This window comes from Canis aureus, chromosome 11 (assembly GCF_053574225.1).
Source record: "Canis aureus isolate CA01 chromosome 11, VMU_Caureus_v.1.0, whole genome shotgun sequence".
NCBI classification, from domain to species: domain Eukaryota; kingdom Metazoa; phylum Chordata; class Mammalia; order Carnivora; family Canidae; genus Canis; species Canis aureus.
Genome location: NC_135621.1, coordinates 59,050,922 through 59,073,174, shown reverse-complemented (window position 1 = coordinate 59,073,174; position 22,253 = coordinate 59,050,922). Strand labels below are relative to the sequence as shown.

General features: G+C 37.1%; 1 protein-coding gene across 2 annotated transcripts; it reads left to right on the top strand.

The window, feature by feature from the left end:
- The first annotated feature begins 445 nt into the window (after window positions 1–445).
- MTIF2 (mitochondrial translational initiation factor 2) lies at window positions 446–21,828 on the top strand. Of its 2 annotated transcripts, XM_077915417.1 has the most exons (15): window positions 446–601; window positions 843–1,045; window positions 2,950–3,175; window positions 3,554–3,665; window positions 7,894–8,065; window positions 8,521–8,681; window positions 9,607–9,783; window positions 11,655–11,794; window positions 13,843–13,967; window positions 15,328–15,532; window positions 15,896–16,148; window positions 17,184–17,324; window positions 19,148–19,312; window positions 20,557–20,697; window positions 21,524–21,828. In XM_077915417.1, exons 3-15 carry the CDS (start codon window positions 2,957–2,959, stop codon window positions 21,694–21,696), a joined length of 2,184 nt encoding a protein of 727 aa, XP_077771543.1. In that variant the 5' UTR covers window positions 446–601; window positions 843–1,045; window positions 2,950–2,956; the 3' UTR covers window positions 21,697–21,828. The 2 variants fall into 2 exon arrangements, with proteins under 2 accessions (XP_077771543.1, XP_077771544.1); XM_077915418.1 differs by lacking the exons at window positions 446–601; window positions 843–1,045; window positions 2,950–3,175; window positions 3,554–3,665; window positions 8,521–8,681 and having other exon boundaries at window positions 7,928–8,065.
- Window positions 21,829–22,253: the final 425 nt, after the last annotated feature.

The window sequence follows — 22,253 nt, the reverse complement described above, 5'->3', positions numbered from 1 at the left end:
GGGATTACAGCTAAGCCTCCCGCACGCTGCACTCGGATCGGTTTTTCCGCTAATGTGCGTTTCTGTTCCAGGATTGCAACCAGCATTCCACGTCGCATACGGTGATCGTGTCTCCTTGGTCCCTTCTGATCTGTCACGGTCTTTTCTCGTTTCCCATGACCTTGACAGTGATGAAGGGTTCCGCTCAGGTAATTTGGAAAACATCTCCCCCTCCTTGGGCACGCGTCTTTGAAAAGCCTAGCAATCACCTCCATCACATTTCAGCATCAGGGCGGCTCCAGCCCCCCGCCCGCCCGCCCGCCCCGGCGGCAGTAAGTGACCTCCCAGGAAGGGGAGGGTTGCAGAGGCGCCCCCGACCCGCGGCGGACCCCGCGGACGCAGCTGCAACGCGCACCCACCGCCTCCCGGCCCCCCCCAGTTCTGGCCGCCGCAGCTCCTTGGGACTCCGCCGTCCGAATTCCGGGGAGGACCGCTTCCGGCGGCACCGGAAGTCCGAGGGGGACCGTGTCGGGGACGGACTGACGGGCAGCATCCCGGAGCCGCAAGGTGATCCCCGCTTTGCTCCTGAATCCCGACGCTCAGCGCCTGACGCGGCCGCCAGGTGAGTGCGGTCCGTGTGCCGGGTCGGCCCCGGGAGGGCGTCTTTTGTTTGGCCTGGAGGGGCAGCGGCACCGCCTGTACACAGCGAGCCCCCGGAAGCCTGTCGGCGGTGCGTGTGATCCCCGCGAGCCCCGCGCAGGCGCGGCGGGCGCCGTGTTCGCCTCGCGGCCCCTTGGGATCCAGGTTCGAGGCCAAGCCACACCAGTCTTTTTTTTCTATCCTGACTCCCTTTTACCTTCCAGGTAAATTCCAAGGCTGACAGCGCCCACCGACGCCGCCGAGTGTTGCCCGCATCTCTGTTCAGAGTCCGTGATAAGGAAATCCTGGCTGCGAAAGACCCGGGGGTCAGACAGCTTGGCCTCCAGACCTGTCATTAGCTGGTGGTGTGACATCGGAGAAACCGGGTTCCTTTTCTGTAAAATGAGGAGCTTGGAATAAGTAACAAGTAAGGGTCCTTCCCGTTCTCACACCTGGATTTATTGCCCTTAATGTTATTTTGCTGATTCCTTCCTGTTACCTGTCTGTACGTTGGTTAATCTCCTCGCATTCCATTAACCCGTGCCCTTGTTGAGTCTGGTTTTAGATGCATTAAGACATTTTTTTTTTTTTTCCTAAAGGAATCCCTTTCCTTGTTAAGCCGAGGACAGGTACCTAAATAAGATTTTTTTTAAAAAACATTTTAAGATTTTATTTATTCATGAGAGACAGAGAGAGAGAGAGAGAGAGAGAGAGGCAGAGACACAGGCAGAGGGAGAAGCAGGCTCCATGCAGGGAGCCTGACGTGGGACTCGATCCCAGGTCTCCAGGATCATGCCCTAGGCGGAAGGTGGCGCTAAACCGCTGAGCCACCCGGGCTGCCCTAAATAAGATTTTTAAAATGTGGGATCCCTGTGTGGCGCAGCGGTTTGGCGCCTGCCTTTGGCCCAGGGCGGATCCTGGAGACCCGGGATCGAATCCCACGTCGGGCTCCCGGTGCATGGAGCCTGCTTCTCCCTCTGCCTGTGTCTCTGCCTCTCTCTCTCTCTCTCTGTGACTATCATAAATAAATAAAAATTAAAAAAAAAATTTTTTTAAATGTGCCATTCTTCAGGTGTTTCATGTGCCTGAGAATCATGAAATCGGAACTTTTTAAAGACAGTAAACTCTGAAGGAAGGGACTCTGGCTTATTAAACTCTGAATCAACATATTCTCAAATGTTATGTCTGGAAGGTGGTACTCAGGAAGTGTTTGCTGAGACGGAAACGGGCACATCTACATTATTTTAGTCGCTCCTTTCCTTAGAAGCTAAGAAAGCAAATCTGTAGAAATGGCAGTCCTGAGAGCAGAAAGAAGACTCAAGGAGAAAAATGACTATACTCTTTTGAGTTCTGGACGATACTATTGAGTTCTGTTGCAGTTTCCTTTCAGGTAACTTTTCTTTCATTCCGAGAACAATATTCAAAAGGCATTATTCAATAGATACTTATTAGATGCCTTCTTCCCACTCTAAAGCATCTTTTTGGTGGGGAGAGGGAGGTGGAAAGAGGGAAGAATATTGAGGGTTGAAAGAATTCCAAGAAGAGAGCATATGCAAAGGTTCAAAAATTAGATGACTATTAGGGATTACAAGGGGATCAGAATAATAAAAGCTTGGAGATAGGAGTGAGGGGACAATGAGTAAGAAATGAAGTGAGAGGTTTGCAGAAGGCAGGTAATGAGTCCTTAGATAGCATGATTCGAAGTTGCACTTGACACTGGAGGTGATGGCCACCCACTGCAGGGTGTTTAGCAAAGAGCTGATGAGTTCAAGTTCGCATTTTAGAAAAATCACTCTAGTTGTGATCTGGTTAGCTGATGTTTCAAGAATGAAAAAAAAAAAAAAAAATCCTGGGCAGCCCCGGTGGCGCAGCAGTTTAGCGCCACCTGCAGCCCCGGGATATGATTCTGGAGAACAGGGATCCAGTCCCGCATCAGGCTCCCTCCATGGAGCCTGCTTCTCCCTCTGCCTGTGTCTCTAACTCCCTCCCTCTCTCTCTCTCTCTCTCTCTCTCTCTCTGTGTCTCTATGAATAAATAAATAAAATCTTTAAAAAAAATTATAAAAAAAGAAAAATAAAAAAATCCCTTTGTAAGTTGTATTTCAGTTCTGGCCTGGTAGGAACATTAACGGTGATGGTGATTAACATCTAGAGAGTAGTTAGTATGGAATCCCATCTCTCTAATTAGATTGTGAGCTCTTTCAGGGCAGGAATCCAGCTTTGCTTATTGTTGTAATTCTGGCACAGTGCTTTTCATGGAATAGATATCCAATTAATATTTGCTAACTTGATTTTAATATTAACCAAAATATTATGCTAAAAATTTTTCCAGGGGCAATATGAACCTGAAGATACTGAAATTGGAGAACTTGCTACGATGTCACGCTGTCTTTAGGCAGCTGCACAGCCTGGGTCAAAGAAGAATGTTAGCACAGTGGAGTCATGTGTTTTCATCTGCTTATCCTGTGTGGACAGCTCAGCCCTGCGTCTGGCCTTGGCAAACAGACCTGGTCATTGGGGCAGCTTTATCTCAATATAGGCTTCTAGTAACAAAAAAGGTAGTTATAGATTTCTGTCAGTTACTCTGTTATTTGGTCTGAAATGAAAGTGCTAAGGCATGAGTAGAAATCCATTTTGGGTGTTTTGTCATTTACATAATCTTTATTCCTTAATGCTACACTCCAGGCAGTGAGTCTTTGTGAAAAAGGGAAGTTCTAGTTTGTTGTTTAGTAATGCTGATGAATTCGATTACCTGGAAATCAGTATATAATAGTGAATTAGAGGTGGAAGATTGTGAATTTTAGTCTAAGGTTTAACTATCTGTGTGAATATTAGTTGGTAGGAATCAGAGCTGTGATTATGGATAGATATTCCAGAATAAATCTGTTGTCACTTAATTTTTTCTTCCTTCTGTCTGCGTCCTGAATTTTTAACAGGAAGAAAGATCACAGAAACCTCCGTTATCTTCAACAAAATCCAAAAAGGAGGTGGAGGTATGGATTGGAATGACTGTTGAGGAACTGGCCAGAGCAATGGAAAAAGACATAGGTGGGTCAGATAATTTTATAAGGAAAAATGTGGGAACATTGAATATTCCCACAATGGAATTTTTATTTGCAATGAGACTAAGACAGTCAAAGATGAAAATGAGACTGGTGGCTTAAAAAGATGTTAAATCATTCCAGTATTTTTCACTTTAGGTCACAAACTGTAGTGTCTTATATCTTAGCTAAATATAGTTCTCTAAGATTTTTCTTTTAATAAAAGTGGAAAAGATTTTCTTCTCTGTACTAACCCTTCTCAGAAATTCTGTAGGTTTATAGAGGAAGTCCAAAGAATGTTTTTGGACTGAGAGACTGTATTTATACTTTCCCTTTGTTGTCTATAATTTCTGACTTTCTTTTTTCACTCATTGCAACAATATCTATAGTGCCAGCAGAAAAATATTTGTAGTAACAACTTTTAATAATACTGTTTTTACTTATAAATGTTTAGCATCATTGTCATTTTTTTATTCCTTCATTGCACTGTTGGTGTATTTACTACCACTTTAGGATTATTGGAACAGAATTTGAGTTCTCATTATAAATTAACATTAAAATTCATTAAATAAGAAATAGCCTATTGTAGCAAAATAAAGTGACAAAGCAGACTCTTGGAAAAAAGAAAAATAATAACTATTATTGAGCTGCTACTATGTACCAGTGTTTTATACATATTAATTCATGTAATTCTCATAGTACACTAGAGATAAGTATAATTATTATCCCCATTTATTATCCCCAGTTGAGAAACTGTGGCATGGAGAGGATAAATAATTGCCACAGTTAGTATGAGCCAGGTAGATCCAGGATTTGAATTCAGGGAGTATGGCTATCAAGACCATGGTCTTATTCACAGACCAGATTATCTCTCAAGAATTATTATTTTGTAAATTACAGCAGAGATAGAATTTTAATGTATTTCCTACCTGAAAGGGTTACTACTCTCTGTAATGTACATTCTTACAAAGAACAGAAAGTTCACCCAGTCTTGGATTTTTATAACTTTGCAGTTGGGTTATGTAATCATTTCATTAGAAAAGTTTAAGAGAACAAATACGTATGGCTGCATCATTGACAGTTTCTCCAAGGAAAACTGTATTGATAGGACTTTATAAATAACATTGGTAGTAGATGTGATTTTTAAGACTTTTATTATTGGCAATTTTCATATATGAAAGCAGAAAGAATGGAGTAATAAGTATAATATATGCACAAGCCAGTGATAATTAACATATCCATAAATCTATGTTTATCGTTAAAGATACGGATTTTTTTTAAGCTCTATTTATTTATTTTAGAGCGAGAGAGAGAGCAGGAGCAGCACAAATGTGAGGAGGGGCAGAAGGAAAGGGAAAGAGAATTCCAAGCAGACTCCCTGCTGAGTGGGGAGCCAGAGGCAAGTTTGATCCCATGACCCATGAGATCAAGACCTGAGCCAAAATCACAAGGCAGATGGTCAACTGATGGAGCCACCTAGGCTCCCGAAGATTCTTTTTTTTTAAATCTTGCCTCCCTCCACACCCATAACTAATAATTCTTTTGTATTGCTAAATAAACTGTAATTACAACATAAATTTAATCCTATAGATGGGTGCTCTAGATCCAAAACTGATATGCCATGATTTAAATAAAAGTTATCTATTTGAAGCTTATTTAGTGTTATATTTTCATCTCATTTAAATTAAAGATGGTGAAAATTTTGGGAGCCCCTGGGTGGCTCAGTCAGTTAAACTTGAGACTCTTAATCTCAGCTCAGATCTCAGTTTCAAGGTCGTGAGTTTAAGCCCCGGGTTGGACTCCATGGTGGGCATGGAGCCTACTTAAAAAAAAAAAAAAGGAAGAAGAAGATGGTGACTATTTTTTTTTTTAATTTTTTTTAATTTTTATTTATTTATGATAGTCACAGAGAGAGAGAGAGAGAGGCAGAGACATAGGCAGAGGGAGAAGCAGGCTCCATGCACCAGGAGCCCGATGTGGGATTCGATCCCGGGTCTCCAGGATCGCGCCCTGGGCCAAAGGCAGGCGCCAAACCGCTGCGCCACCCAGGGATCCCGTGACTATTTTTAACTACTATTTTAGCACTGTGAGTAGATTTTTTTTTTCCCTCCTCTGGGTAAATTAAAATAACTTCAGATGTAATATTTCTGGTTCAAATGCTTTAGGTACTTTTCTACTTGTAAATATTTAAGATAAAATAATATATTAACATTAAATGCATTTAGTATAGAGGGAAATAGATTATCTCTGTAGAAGTTATTTTCATAAGTTTAGGATAACCTTGGAAAACTGTAGTTACTGGATTATTAGGGATTTTAGCATTATTAGAAACATAATTCTCCTCATTATAATTTATATGGATTTTTTGTTCTCTGAGTGCATATCCATATAGAAAATTTGTACTGTTTCAGTCTTTTAAACTGTTTTCTTGGGAAAGGATGTGGTGAGGATATATATAGGAAAGGATATCTTAGCATTATTACAGAGTAGGATCAGTGATGTGTGGGGCTGGCTTGCACCAGTTTTTCAGCCGATTGCTAACTAAGGAAGTAGGTGAGCTGGTAAACATAACCATTACAAAAATTAAATCATAAACAAAGGTAATAAATACTCATTGAACCCCTGAACTCCTAATTCTTTTACTGAGTTTTGCTATTTTTTGTGTTCTTGAGATTATTTATGCCCATGTTCCTATATGGTAGGAATACTATATAATGGTATGCTACTGTGCATCTCTTTCCATCTCTGTGTTTGGTGACTTCATGTTGGTAGCTGAAATCAACTATAGTGGAAGTTTTTGCACAATGGAAGTTGGGAAATGCTGTAACAATCAGTGAAATTTTTTTTTTCTTTTGAGAGTCTTGTGAGTAAACATTTACCTGCACAGTGGTGAATAGGATATTCTTTATTGTATAATGTTTTGCTTATTTGAGAATGCCTTTCTCTCTTGTCTTTTTCTCAAAATACATATTTAAAGGGTGATTAAAAGTTAAGAAGCATAAAACTACTTATTTCATTATCACAGATAAATTTATTTATCATCTACAGGGAAATATGACTGAAATGAAAAAAAAGTATATTAAATAAAATGCAAAGAAGAACACCAAGTAAATATTTTTCCTATATTTTAAGACTTTTTGGACATCCTAAATGGATAAATAAATAAATAAATAAATAAATTGTACGTATGTATATTCTGAGAAACTCTGTGTGTGTGTGTGTACACAACACACGTGCATACAGTTGATCCTTGTTATGTGGAGATTTTGTATTGCCCTATTCTCTAAAATGTACTTGTAGCCACCAAATCAGTATTCACAGTGCTTTCACAGTCATTCTTGGACACGTGTGGAGCAGTGAAAAATTTGAGTTGCCCAATCACACATTCCTAGCGGAGGTTCAACTAGGTAAATCTCGACCTTCTTGCTTTAGCTCTCATGTTGCAAATAAGTGTCATTTTGTGGCTTAGTGACGTTTTCACGTTTTTATCCTTTTTGTTGATTTTGCTGATTAAATTGGCTCTAAGCTGAGTGCTAAATGAAGTGCTGTTTACTAACTGCAAGAAGGCTATCATGTGCTTTACAGAGAAAATACATGAGTTAGACAAACTTTGTTCATGCACCGGTTTTAGGGCTTTTAGCTGTGAGTTGGATGTTACTGAGTCAACAGTATATATTAAATAAGGTGTCTTGAAACAGAAACACATAAAACAAAATGTGTGTTGATTGGCTAATGAAGATGTGATCAGGAACTGAAGGAACCTAACCTTGTATTTCCCCTTGGAGTGATGGTTTAGTAGTTGCTAATTCAGTATTTGTGGTGGGTTTAGGACATACTCACCGTGAATAATGAGAATGAACTATATATGCACGCACATTATATATGCACATTTATATATGCATGACGTATGTAACCACAAGTTTTCAAAGAACTAGGCTGTGATAAACTGCTCAATATAAATGTGTACAACATGTGATGTTTTATTGGTGGCTCAGATGATTCATAAGGTACATAAATACTCAAATATTTATGAGTGCAGTAATGTCCTTAATATAAATGATCACATTTTAAAGATTATTTTCTTTGACTTTGTTTGTAATTTGTTAACATTAGAAGAATAGCTCACGTAGTTATTCTCACTGAGTTTACTGTTTATATATAGACATTTATTAATAGAGGTCACTTTTGTGAACATTTAACTCATGATCCTAAAAGGTCTTATCTGTTCCACCCAGATTGTGTATTTGAAGCTTTAATGAACACTGATACTGACATAGATTCACTAGAAGCACACTCACATTTAGATGAAGTGTGGATCAAAGAAGTAATAAAGAAGACGAGGATGAAGTTAAAATGGAGCAAATTAAAACAGGACAAAGTCAGAGAAAATAAAGATGCTGTAAAAAGGTAAAACTTAACCATGTATATTGGGGGATGGAGACCGTATAGTTTTATTCACACTTTATAACAGAAAGATATACCTTAAATTTTTTTTGTAGTTAAAATGATATGGGAGTATAAACTTTTCTTCAAAGTGTTTAAAACATCATAAAGTATATTTAGGTTATAAAACTCTGCAGGTTGTTTTTCTTAGTTTGCCGAGTGTGTATATTGATCCTGAACTTAAAAATTTTATTCCGTGTGCTTGTTGTTATGAAGATGCCAACTGTACATGGGCAGTCATTATATATCTTGTCATAGGTCATTCATTGATTGTATTTATGGAAGAGGAAGATATTTATATCTAATGAAAGCCAAATGTTGGGTTTTATTGTTAATGGTAGTTTACAGAGATGACTGCAAACCAATTCACTGGCTATAAAGATATTTAAGAAATGAAACTCCTTTGCTGTTAATTATAGGCCTCAGGCAGATCCAGCTTTATTAATCCCAAGGTCCCCAGTTGTTACTATAATGGGCCATGTTGATCATGGGAAAACGACGTTACTTGACAAACTGCGAAAAACTCAAGTGGCAGCAATGGAAGCTGGAGGCATCACTCAGCACATTGGTGCCTTTCTTGGTATGAACACACATTACCTTACAATGTGCCTGGAAACCCCACATACTATTTTTTTAAACCAAAGTGTCATAATATGAGATAGACAAATTCAAATAAAAGGGAAGCCTAAAGCTTAAAGTCATTGGTCTGATGAAGTATAGGGCAGGTGGTTTCATAAAGCTTATATTGTACATTGTATAAGAAGAAATTTATATTATCTTTTTTATTCTGGCTCATTCTTAGTTTTGTTTTTTGTTTTTTTTTTTTTTTTTAATGAACCTACAATTCTTCAATGCTAGATTGTGATAATGTTGTTACTAATAATTAAATAACAGCTACCATTTACTGAGCACCTAGCATGTGCCCAGCACTGTGGTGAACATTTTATTTATATGTTTTATGTTTTTAACCTTCACAACGACATCACAAGGTAGGTATTAATATTCCTACTTATAGATGAGGAGGCTGAGGCTTGTGCAGATTAAATTACTCATTCAAGGTACACAGCTAGTAAGTGGCAAAGCCAAGATTTATACTTGAGGCTGAGTTTGAGCTCAAATCCTTAGCTCCTAACTGTATACTGTATTGCCTTTGTTGCTTAAGGCAGTTGTGCAACTGATGTTTGCTAATGAAGGGGAGAATTGCCTATATAGCTGTTGGTCTCCAGATTAGATACTAATTGGTACATTTTTGAAAAGCATATTCTAGAAATAGGAAGTATTTTAGTTTGAATTTATTACATGAAAAGAAAACACTAAAGATTTCACTGTGTTGTTACATTTCTCAGTGTGAAATGATGATCTGTATTGTTCCTGATTAAGGTTAACAGAAGGAATAAATTATTTTAAAGAATTATTGATTCTGTTTGATAATTTCACATATATTCCTTTCTTTTAAGAAAGGACATATTTGAGTCTATGGTGTTCTTGGATTTCTGTTTCCACAGTCTCTCTGCCTTCTGGGGAAAGGATAACGTTTCTTGATACTCCAGGACATGCTGCTTTCTCAGCAATGAGAGCCAGAGGTGCTCAGGTCACTGACATTGTTATATTGGTTGTAGCTGCAGATGATGGAGTGATGAAACAAACTGTAGAATCTATTCAGCATGCCAGAGATGCTCAAGGTACCATGTGGCTGACTTAGGTGTCAGGAAGGAAGGTGGTTTTTTTTTTGTTTTGTTTTGTTTTAAAGGATCCAGCATGTAGAGTCACTATTCTGGGGCCCTTTAATCTTCCTGGAAATCCCAGGATTATTATACTTGTGAAAAGATAAGGCTCAAGGACAGTTGAATTGTTTTTCCACAGACATAACTACTAAAAAGGGTGTAGTAGGATTCATGTGTGGACCTGGGATCACAAATACAGTCCTTCCAATACAGTTTACTTACTTGGCATGATGTGAGAATTTAATTATTTTTAAATGACTTTTTAAAAAACCTTTTTATCCTGGAAAATTTGAGTTCTAAAAGTAAGAATAGAACAATGAACTCCTGTGTACCTATCACCTAAATACATTAGGAGTTGTAATGTGGTGATATTCCGTTTCTGTTATTCCTTGTTCATTTATTGCCTGGAATTCTTCTCTAAAGAGAAACTTTTCCTTCCTGTCCTTTAAATAAGTTCTTATTTGGTCAAAGGTGTAAAATTGAAACTTTTAGAAAATGACTTAGCTATCTTCTCCCTTTCTTTTTCATTTAAAAACTGTAGTAATAGCCACCCTCCCACACATATACTTTGTATATTCATTCTTACTCTGATGTAAACCCTATGCCCACTGAGAAAATATCTTGAGATAGCAGAAAATGTACCTGATGGAGAGTACATCCTATTCCCCTAGGTTGGTTGGCAAGAGAAAAAAAGAAAGGTTGACAGTCACACTCTAGATAAGTTCTTTTCTTACAGCATGAAAACTAAGAACCAGAGAATGACAGGAACTGCCTCCAGTTACACTTACTTTTCATCATGTCCACATTGGGAATCTGGCCTTTTAGTTTCCAGGGTTACTCTTTTTCCTTTTTAATTCCTCAAAACTGCCTTTGTGGAATGGACTATGTTCTTAATGATTTGAGGGACTATAACAAAAGGAAGAGAGTGATAAATTTGTCAGGGATTCCCATAACAAAGCAGGTGGTTGTGATAGGGTAAATTTCTTACAAGCATGCTTCCTATACCTAATTCTTCTAATTCTCTTATCTTTGTTAAATTTTAGCTCATCCATATGCAATGTAATTTTTCTAATAGTACGTTGTGGATTGTATAACTTTTTTGTGTCTGTTTTCAATTTCTTTTGATACCTGAGAAAATTGCAAAAGTCGTTGAAACTCAACCAGAGAATTATCTTCTAGCATTTTATGTGATTTCTCTAATGGGAGGGTATGTTTAATATTGACAAGTAGATTATATGATTATTTGGTTCATTCATTATGCAAATGTTTATTGAGAATCTACTGAGTCACTAAAGTAAGTGTGTATGAATGAAGAGTTGCTGTAAATCCTAAGAGAAAGTTTACAACAATGCTCCTTTGTGTCACTCCAGGGTGATATGTTAGGCTTTAACAATGACTTAATAGCTCCTGGAAAGAAGAGGCAAATGATCTAGTGGTTTAGTATTGGATGAGAATCTTCTCTTGATTTTTTTTCTGGAGATTATCTTTAGTATAGTTGCTGATCTTACATGCAGGTTTAAAGATAGGCCTTTCTTTACTCAAAATGTTGTGTTTTGTTTGTTTATTATCATCTTAGGTATCTGTTCTTAACTCAAAATCTGTTTATAATGATAGTTTTGACATTTCACATCCAGAATCCTTTATGTGCAGAAAGCAGTGTAGGGAGTGTCTAAAGCAGGTTTTTTTTTTTTTTTTTTTTTTTTTTTTTTAAGATCTCTTAGTTTAGTACATCTACTGAGTAAAGAGAAAGCCAGAAAAGATTGATGCCTTCCATTGTCAATACCTGGAGTTGAAGGTGTCCTCATCTGCACTCATTTTACCTCTTTCAGTTCCTATTGTACTTGCCATAAACAAATGTGACAAAGCTGAGGCTGATCCTGAAAAAGTGAAGAAAGAACTGCTAGCTTATGATGTGGTGTGTGAGGATTATGGAGGCGATGTCCAAGCAGTGCACATCTCTGCAGTCACGGTAAATGACTTAGGAGCTAATAAGTTCAGATGGGCCTGTTGTATATAATGCACGTAGTGCACATAAACAGCATTTTGATACATATAATTTCTGTTGTTTAAAAATTCTTTGTAGTATTAGGCAAAGCTGGTATCGTTGTCTTGGTTTGGCAGATTAGAAATTAGGCTCAGAAAGGTCAGTCACCAGTCCAGGGTTAGATAGCTGAACAGTGGGGGATCAAGTCCAGACCTAATGCTTTTCTTATTGTGAGATACTTAAGAATGGGAACAAATGGTAAATGATGTGGATAGGGTGATAGTAAGCTGCTGAAGACTGTTTTAAGCAGAAATGAAATCTAATTTATAGTAAGTACTTGTTTTTATAGTGAAAAAACATAGAAAAGGTCTTAGGGTATTTAATGAGGATTTAAACAAAAATTTCACTAATACAAAGATAAAACCTTTGAGTTCAGTTTGTTATTGATTGATTCAGTGTTTTTATGAATTAGATTGCTGTAGGTTTTAGGTTATTTATGGTGAATTCCATTTTCTTTTAAATTCCTTTTCTTTCAAATGACCAATTCTTTTCTAATTGAAATTGTCTTTTTTGATTGACATTTTTCTTTTCTGATTCTTTTTAATTGAAAAACACCTGCTTTGTGACATCATTTTCCAGTTCTCTTATAAGCAGTTTGCTGCTAAGTAACAATTTCGTTTTTTGTCCATTCTTACCATATTCCATGGTTTATGCATAATATATAATACTTTATTTTCCTCATCATTCACTGAAGGGATGGTACTATATTTGGCCACCTCCCTCTTGTTAAGTCTCATTTTATCTTTAGATTTCCTAAATTTGTTACCTCTAAAATGCTCACCAATCATGCCTCCATCAATAGTAAAGCCATGTCTCTTTTTCTGTGAAATTCATAACATGCCACCTTGTTTTATCTTTCCACTATACCTCAATTGCCATTGCACTCTGAAAGCTATATGACAAGATTAAAACATTTGAAGACGATCACCTTTTCTGCCCAGATATCAGGAGATGCTGCTTAGGCAAACTTGGAGGCATGGCAGAGATGATTCCTGGGAAATGGAAGCAATTGGGAGGAAGTGGCAGGAAGTAAGATGAATCCTTTTTTTCCAAGTAGAGATAGAGGACCCTTGATGCAAAGAAATACTCCAGTTCTGCTTTTCAGAGCAGCATTTTGTAAATTGAAATAGATACTAGTAATAAGTGGATAAGTGAGTAGAGTATTTCATCAGCTTTGTTTACACTTGCCTCCATTGTTTTATACTCTGACAACTGAGCCATCTCTTAGCTGACGCAGAGAATGGAAAAGTCCCTTGCATATCAGTTCCAGTTCCATCACTACTTAATCAGCTGTGTGATCTTGGAGCCCTAGAAAGCATAGTGAACATAGATCATTAAAGGTGAAACAATCATCTAATCTAGTTTCCTCATTTTACAGTTGAGAAAAGGAGGTTGAGGGAGGTGAAGTGATTCTTCAAGGTGGCACAGCTCGGTGATTACAGAGTGTGTCTTAGAGTCTAGTCTGTATGTTTTCTCCTTATTTATTTGACAAGAGTAAGTAATGTTTGGTTTACTTATTTTATAGCATTCTTAAGTTGGTCAAATGAAATAATAGATATGAAAGCTCCTTCAGTTATATAGAACTTAAAATGCAAAGTAGCATTGTAAAGAAAGTGAGAGGAAGAAGATACAATTACAGAGACAGATGGAGGAGAGAGAATGAATGAAGTATTTATGAAAGGGTATTAACAAGTACCAATAATGGCAATGCTTTTAATAAAATAGCTTTTCTTCCTTGATAGACCTATCCCTGGATCAGGTTTTCTGCTTTTCTTTGCTTTGTTCTTTCCTGCCTTCCTCCCTCCCTTCCTCCTTTCCTTGCTTCCTTTCTAATTGGATGATTCATAATTTTAATACTTAAAGAGAAAAGTATAATATAACTGTGAAGGATTATTTGGCTTTCTGACCCTGATATTTAAATTTCAGATAATATTTTATTATTGTATATTAAAGCCTTTTTGTTGTTGTTGAAGGGTGATAATCTGATGGCTTTGGCAGAGGCAACGATTGCTTTGGCAGAAATGTTAGAATTGAAAGCAGACCCCACTGGTCCAGTAGAAGGAACAGTAATAGAATCTTTCACAGACAAAGGAAGAGGGTAGGACTGTTAAAATGCTTGCTTTTTAATAATTTTTTTTGTTGTTTTTGTGACTTGATTAAATAAGTATTATTTTTATTGTATATTATTATTAGACATGAACAGTATTTTCAAAGCATTTGTTTTGAAAAGGATTTATTGCACTAGCACACAGAACACAAAAATGCAGTTATCAGTAGACCATAGCAACTATCTGTATGTATCTGCTAGTCTTAGATGAGGTGAGTAGTCCACTTTGCTTGAATATTTTCCTCACTGGTTTTACTGGATTGGTAAATAAAGCCGTATAGACCAACAAATTGGAATGAAATAGCAATTTTTGCATTTTAGGATTCCTAAATTCTTTATGTCCTTACTCATTAATATAATATATAGCAAGGTCTTTGCATTGCTCTTCTCTTCTTTAATTTTTCTCCCTATCAGCAAAACGTTTCACTGCTTAACAAATGAGTTACAGAAAGAGGATTAGGATTCTCTCAGAACACGCAGCTATCTGCAGCCTTCACTATCATTAGCTTGTAAGAACTCGTTTTTGTTTTTCCTATTTTATTTTATTTTATTTTTTAAGATTTTATTTATTTAGTCACAGAGAGAGAGAGAGAGAGGCAGAGACACAGGCGGAGGGAGAAGCAGGCTCCATGCAGGGAGCCTGACGTGGGACTTGATCCCAGGTCTCCAGGATCGCGCCCTGGGCCAAAGGCAGGCGCTAAACCGCTGCGCCACCCAGGGATCCCTGTTTTTCCTATTTTAAAAAAGTGTGATAAAAGAAGCATAACATTAAATTTACCACCTTAACCATTCTTCCATTCTTAAGTGTATAGATCAATAGTATTGAATATATTCATATTGTTATACAAAAGATCTCTAGAACTTTCTAATCTTGTAAAACTGAAACCCTTACACCCATGAAACCCTAATTTCCCCTCCTACCTCCCCCCAACCCTTAGCAACTATCTTTCAATTCTCTTTTTCTATGATTTTGACTACTTTAGACACTTCGTATGAATAGAATCATACAGTGTTTGTCCTTTTTGCTGGCTTATTTCACTTAGCATAATGTTCTTGAGTTAAGGTCATTCATGTTGGAGCATATGACAGGGCTTTCCTTTTTTTAAAGCTTGCATGATTTTCCATTGTGTGTATATACTGCATTATCTCTGTTCTTCAATTGATAGACATTTGGTTTGCTTCTACCTTTTGGCAATTAAGTAGAAATGTTTCTGTAGTGAAAAAGTGCTTGAGAAACTTAGCCCTTGTGTACATATTATATATATTTAAGGCTCATAAAGATCTTTGCTCTACTTAAGAAAGTGTTCTTAGATTCTGTCAGTAAGAATATATACGTTTATTTTCATTTTAGTCCCGTTACTACAGCTATAATTCAAAGAGGAACTTTGAGGAAAGGCTCGATTCTGGTTGCTGGAAAGAGTTGGGCAAAAGTACGCTTAATGTTTGATGAGAATGGAAAACCAATCCAAGAGGCCTATCCCAGCATGCCAGTGGGAATTGTAGGCTGGAGAGACCTCCCTTCTGCAGGAGATGAAATTCTTGAAGTAGAATCTGAGGTATATCAAGCTTAATTCCTATATATTAGATATGATTCAATGATTATAAATATTAATCTATAGTGTTATACCAAGTAAGTATATTTATGTTAACAAATAGTTGTAGACTATAAGGGCCTATGAGAGGCTAATAATGCCATTTTAGAATTTGGCTATAGAATTATTTTAAATTTGAGGTAATATTTTTAAATTAGATCAGCTGTTATACACAAAATCCCCAGATTAAAGTTTTATAAAAATTTCCTGAAATTTATGGAATTAGTAGCTTCATGTATGAGTTAAGAAAGCTAAAGTTGGGGAAAAACACAAGGCTTTTAACCTATAAGTTACTGGTTTTTATCTAGTTAAATAATGGCTTCACAGGGAAGGGCACGTGCAGTTGTTGACTGGAGGAAGTATGAGCAAGAACAGGAGAAAAATAAAGAGGATCTGAAAATATTAGAAGAAAAGCGAAAGGAACACCAAGAAGCACATCAGAAAGCCCGTGAGAAGTATGGCACTTTGCACTGGAAGGAGAGATCATTTCTAAAGTATCAAGAAAAAAAAGAACAAAAACTTTTAAAGCCAAAAGAGAAAGAAGAAAGGGATTCACCTGTACTTCCTATAATTATTAAAGGTGACTTTGGAAAAATTTTACTTTACACTCATTTCTGGAATATATATATTTCTTCATTCTCACAATTAATTTGGGCCATTAAATTTAAGCTAAAAATAGTTTGGCATTTAGAGGGAGTCTTTTTTTTTTTTTTAAGATTTTTTTTGAGAGAGAGCATGTTGGAGAGGGGCAGAAAGAAACTTTAGCAGACTCTGCACTGAACGCAGAGCCCAGCATAGGGCTGGATCCCACAACCCATGATCCCAGGAGATCATGACCTGAGCCAAAACCAAGAGTCAAGACACTTAACTGACTGTGCCAACCAGGTGCCCCGGGGGAGATTTTTTTTTTTAATTGAGGTATAATTGACATACAATATTATGTGAGTGTCAGGTATACAACATAATGATTTGATATTAGTATATATTGCAAAATGACCACCACAGTTAAGTCTAGTTAACATCTATCACCATACATAATTACAAAACATTTTTTTCTTGTGATGAGAACTTTTAAGATCTACTCTCTTAGTAACTTTCAAATGTGTAATTTAGTGTTATTAACTATAGTCACTAGACTGTATGTTACATCCTCATGACTCACACATTTTATAACTGGAAGTTTGTACCTTTGCCCTCCTTCAAGCTTTTTGCACACCCCTCGCTGGGGGAGATTTTTTGTTGTTGTTTAAAAATTTTCTTTATTTATTCATGACAGACACAGAGAGAGAGGCAGAGACATAGACAGATGCGGTACTCGATCCCAGGACCCTGGGATCACAACCTGAGCCAAAGACAGATGTTCAGCCACTGAGCCACTCAGGCATTGCACTGGGGGAGGTTTTTAATAAATATTTTTCTTGCTGATTTTGTTGTAAATGTATGTTCGGTTCATTAAACTTTATTAAATTAAATAGATATTTATAATGCTAAACCTAATTCCAAGTGGATTTAGTGGTAAATGGCATTCCTGTTATGGCTTTAGATAGATTTGTGTCATTTTTGAGTTTGTTAATGCCTCTTAAAACCAGTCATTTTAAACTTCTGCTGCATTTAGGTGATGTTGATGGTTCCGTTGAGGCCATTGTGGACATTATGAATACCTATGACGCTTCACATGAGTGTGAACTCCAATTAGTACACTTTGGTGTGGGTGATGTCAGTGAAAATGATGTTAACCTTGCTGAAACATTTCATGGTAAGAATTCTCTTTCCTATTTGTTTAACTGTGTTCCTCAGAACACACTGTGAACCATTTGCTTCTGTCTTTTGTTGCTTGGCTAGTCGACCTGCCATTTACCCTTATGAACATTCCCTTCTTGCTGTAGTTGAGCCCCAGCCATGGAGCCGAATGGGATGTACAGTATTGCAGCCATAGCTCCACTCATTTCACTGCACTGCAACCTTGAGCAACTCTTTCATACCCTTGTTTTTTCCTTTTTTTTTTGAAGATACTGTCCTCTGCCCCCTCCCAGCTCCCCACCCAATCCAAGATTAGTTCTCTGTATCTTTTATTTAGACTTTTGAATGCTCCTAACATTGTTATCAGCTTGTTCAGTACTTTATCTTATTTTTGTCTATTTTCTATTAATTGGTAATTTTACAAATCCTGTCTTAGATGAAAAGCTGTTTTTAGCTTTAGTGTATGCGCTGCCAAAGCAAGCACTGATTTTAGCTTTAAATACGTAAGAAGGCAAGGGGACTGTTTATTAGTTGAACTTACATACAAAAAGGTGACTCACGACTGTCACTTTAACGAAGTCACCTAGCAAAGCACCAACGTTTTATTGAGTGATTAGTGAATCACTTAGGTACTTCATGATTGGACTTGATTAGAATTAAATGTTGGGGTGACTGGATGGCTCAGTTGGTTAAGCGTCCACCTTTGGCTCAGGTCATGTTCCTGGGGTCCTGGGATACAGCCCCATGTTAGGCTCCCTGCTCAGTGAGGAGCCTGCTTCTCCCTCACGATCTCTGCCCCTCTCCCCGCTCCTTTTCTCTCTCTCTGTTTCTTTCTCAAATAAATAAATAAAATCTTTAAAAAAAATAGAATTAGATGTTACCTCTACTACTGAAAAGGTATTTTCTGTAATGCTAATTCCAAGTATTTTCTAGGCACTGATTAGCCTAGCACTTTGTTATGTAATGTAGATAGTGTTTTGAATGATTTCTTAATGATAAGACTTTGAAGGTGGTTGTGTTTTTCTCTTGTCAGCATTGCCTTGTTTCACTTATTTAAGGCAAGAGTGTTTTGCTTTTTTATTTCCTCCAAAGTATTTGTAGTTATTATTTTTTTTTAAGAAGATTTATTTATTTATTTAAGAAAGAGAGTGAGCAAGGGGAGAGGCAGGGGGAAGAGAGAAGCAGACTCCCTGCTGAGGGCAGAACTCCATCCCACCACCCTGAGATCCTGATGGGAGCCAAAATTAAGAATCAGACAGACACTCAACATACTGAGCCATCCAGGCGCCCCTAAATACATTATTCTTTGGTAAAATGGTTAGCTCCAGGGAACTTCTTTCATTTCTTAAATAACTTTTGAACTTTACCAATTAAATAACTATTATTGGGCATCTTTTGGCCAGTTGAATACTTATGAGTAAACCACAAAAAGAAAGTTGTAGACAATAAGATTATAATTTAGTAATACAATTGTTATTAAAACAATGTAATAATGTTTTACCCCTAATCAGTTTTTTCTTAGTTCTCTGGTGTAAAAACCAAAGTTTTGTTTAGAATGCTGCCTTGCATACTATGGGCACTTTTGTCTCTTAAATGGTTGGATTTAAAAATTGTGAAGAAATTTTCCTTATTAAACAAGGCACAGTAGAATTTATAAAATCCTTTGTAATTTGAAAATATGCTAGTTTCCTGGGAAAATTATAGAATTTCTCCTCTCCCCTACTCACTTTTAATTTACATAGAAGGAAATAAGACAATTTAGATTTGAGTCGCTGCTTGAAAGAAAAGTGTTTATTTAATGCAATATTTGTGCTACTTTATCGATCGTTTGCTTGCCAGGTGTTATATATGGCTTCAATGTGAATGCGGGCAATGTTATCCAGAAGTCTGCTGCAAAAAAAGGAGTAAAAATTAAGCTTCACAAAATCATTTACCGTCTGATTGAAGATGTTCAGGAGGAACTGAGCTTCAGATTGCCCTGCACTGTGGAAGAGAATCCAATAGGTGCGTGTTTACTGAATGTTAAACATTCATATCTTAGGTGCTATAAATGACATTTGCAAGCAAAGTATATAGCCTTGTGTTCTAGAAAAAAATGACTACTGTACATCTATTCAGTCTAACTTCATCTTCATGCCTGCCATCTGCAACATGTTATACTTCTGCCCTGAGGGATACAAAGGCAAATAAGGCGGTAAGAACTTGTCCTAAAGTTTAGACATCAACAACCGATTGTAGTACAAATTAGACTGGGATGGGAGGGATAAAGATTATATATGTTGTGGAAGGAGCCATTGATTTTATTTTTAAAAGATTTTATTTACTTATTCATGACACACACATAAACACACAGGCGGAGACATAGGCAGAAGGAGAAGCAGGCTCCCTACGGGGAAGTCTGATGTAGGACTGTATCCCAGGACCCTGGGATCACAATCTGAGCCAAAGGCAGACTGAGCCATACAGGTACCCAGGAGCCATTGATTTTTGTCCTGGAAGCTGGCAGAGAAATCCACCATGACAAGAAAGTTTAAAGTATCACATATTTAAAATTTTGCTTTCTAGCATATCCCTTAGCCAGATGGAAGCCTACATGTATTTGAGATGGATTGAATCATTTTATCTGTTCTTGTGGCCCAGAGATTTTAATATTTTTCGGACCTGCTAAACATGACCATAGTTTTATATATTCTTGCACAATTTGGAAAACTTTTGAGTCCTACAAGGGTTTCTAGGAACCAAGTAACACGTCAGTAAATGGTATGTGATAGTGTGTGATAGTAGTCATTGTTGTAAAATTAAATTTTAAGTGAAAAATTAAGAGTTACAGAATTAGTACTCTTAAATGGATATAAATTACTAATGGGGAGATTAAAAATAAGTCAGGTAACAACAGATGATCTCTTTGAGAAAATACATTGAGGGATAGCTGAAAACCAGGTTCTTAATGGAGCAGACAGTAAACTGTTCTCTTCTAGTGCATTTTATTCTGCTGGAAAAAAAATGAATTCCACTTTTCTTCATTCTTTTGGGAAACATGTTTTTGCAGTTTTCTTTTCCAACAAAACCCAGGGATTTCACGTTTCTAATAGTGGTCAAGGAAAATAAAGTTGGCAGAGTCAAAGAAAACCTGAACTTCTTTCAATGCATGAGTTTGTTTTTTTCACACTTATTGTACAGAATGTGTGAAATTATGTGTTTCTCAGAATCTTATTTTCTGTGCACTCAATATTCTCTTCTTTCTTAAGGTGAGGCTTCTATACTAGCTACCTTCACTGTAACAGAAGGAAAGAAAAAAGTTCCTGTGGCCGGCTGCAGAGTCCAAAAGGGACAGTTAGAAAAACAAAAAAAATTTAAGTTAATCCGTAACAGAGATGTTATTTGGAAGGGTAAGCAACATCACAGTCTGTTTCAAATTGACATCTGATCCAGTCACCAAAACCTGCTAATTCTGTGTCATCATCTGAAATCTGGCTTGCATTCCCATTTCCTGGTTCAGGCCTTTCCTTCTTATGAACTCAAATGTGGTCTCGACAGGCTCCCTCCCTTACAAATTCTGATAGTCTAATAACCTATAATGATAATCCTGATAAATCAGTAATCTGTTTTAGGCTTCTAAAAATTGGCCCCAAACCACCTTTCCAGCTCTGTATTCTAGACTTTTCTCCAGCATATTTGCTTACCTCCATCCTTTATTTTATTTTATTTTTTTTAATTTTTTTATTTATTTATGATAGTTCCAGAGAGAGAGAGAGGGAGGCAGAGACACAGGCAGAGGGAGAAGCAGGCTCCATGCACCAGGAGCCCGATGTGGGATTCGATCCTGGGTCTCCAGGATCGCGCCCTGGGCCAAAGGCAGGCGCCAAACCGCTGCGCCACCCAGGGATCCCTACCTCCATCCTTTAACTTGACCTTTTGCCTGCAGTCTTTTACAAGGTTTATCTCATTTAAGTCCTGACTGAGTATAATGCCATCCTCTGCAGTTAGCCTACCTTTGAAATGGGATATTTAGTTATCTTTTGCTATAAACCAAATCTTAGTTTATAGCAAACCTTTTGTCTTTGGTTTCCCTAGTGTTTAGTTCCATCATATAACATGATAGTACTATAAAACTTAAAGAGTTTTCAGTGTTTTTATTACAAGACAACGTAGCACTTAGTAGGTATTATTTGTTGAATGTATTATGTACCTTTTTTTTTTTTGTATTTTCTTAAGGTTCATTAACCTCATTGAAACACCATAAAGATGATATTTCAGTCATCAAAAGTGGAATGGACTGTGGTCTCAGTTTGAGTGAAGAAAAGATAGAATTTAAAGTGGGAGATGAAATTATTTGTTATGAAGAAAAAGAAGTTCCAGGCAAGACTTCTTGGGATCCAGGATTTTAAAATTGTTAAAAATGTAAACAAGTAATGAGGTGCCCAACTGGCTCAGTTGGTAGAACATGTGACTCTTGGGCTCAAAGTTCAAACCCCATGCTGGGCAGAGATTACTTCAAAAAATAAACTAAAAAATGTAAACAGATGTCTTGCTTTAATTATAGAGAACAACTAGTTTTGAAGGGAAGAATTCAACACTGGTGGTCAAATACCCTAGAGTTAAACCAAGTGTTAACATGGTTAACTAACTTGTCAAAATGCTACAGAAATAGGAAACCTTATTTAAGGATAATGCCTCCAAGGAAGTAGAAATCTTAGAATTTTATAAGAGAATTTATTGGTATGCCATTGAATAATAATTTTTATATTAAACTTCAGCTGCATGTTTTAGTTGAGTGTTACCAAGATAAGCAAACCTCCCTGAATTAGGTGATGGGCAAAAAAATATGGTGCCTAATACTGCCTGGAACTATTTCTCAATGTTAATAGTACTAGTGAACAAAGTTTAAAATTCCCAAGATTTCACACTCAACATTGAAGGTTCACTTGTACTGTGGACAACATAT

Excerpts from the sequence above, each read along its gene's own strand:
- MTIF2 (XM_077915417.1), top strand. The coding sequence starts at position 2,957 with ATGAACCTGAAGATACTGAAATTGGAGAACTTGCTACGATGTCACGCT. Across the intron at positions 8,682-9,606 it reads GCACATTGGTGCCTTTCTTG|TCTCTCTGCCTTCTGGGGAA; the intron begins GTATGAACACAC and ends CTGTTTCCACAG. Across the intron at positions 16,149-17,183 it reads ACTTCCTATAATTATTAAAG|GTGATGTTGATGGTTCCGTT; the intron begins GTGACTTTGGAA and ends TGCTGCATTTAG.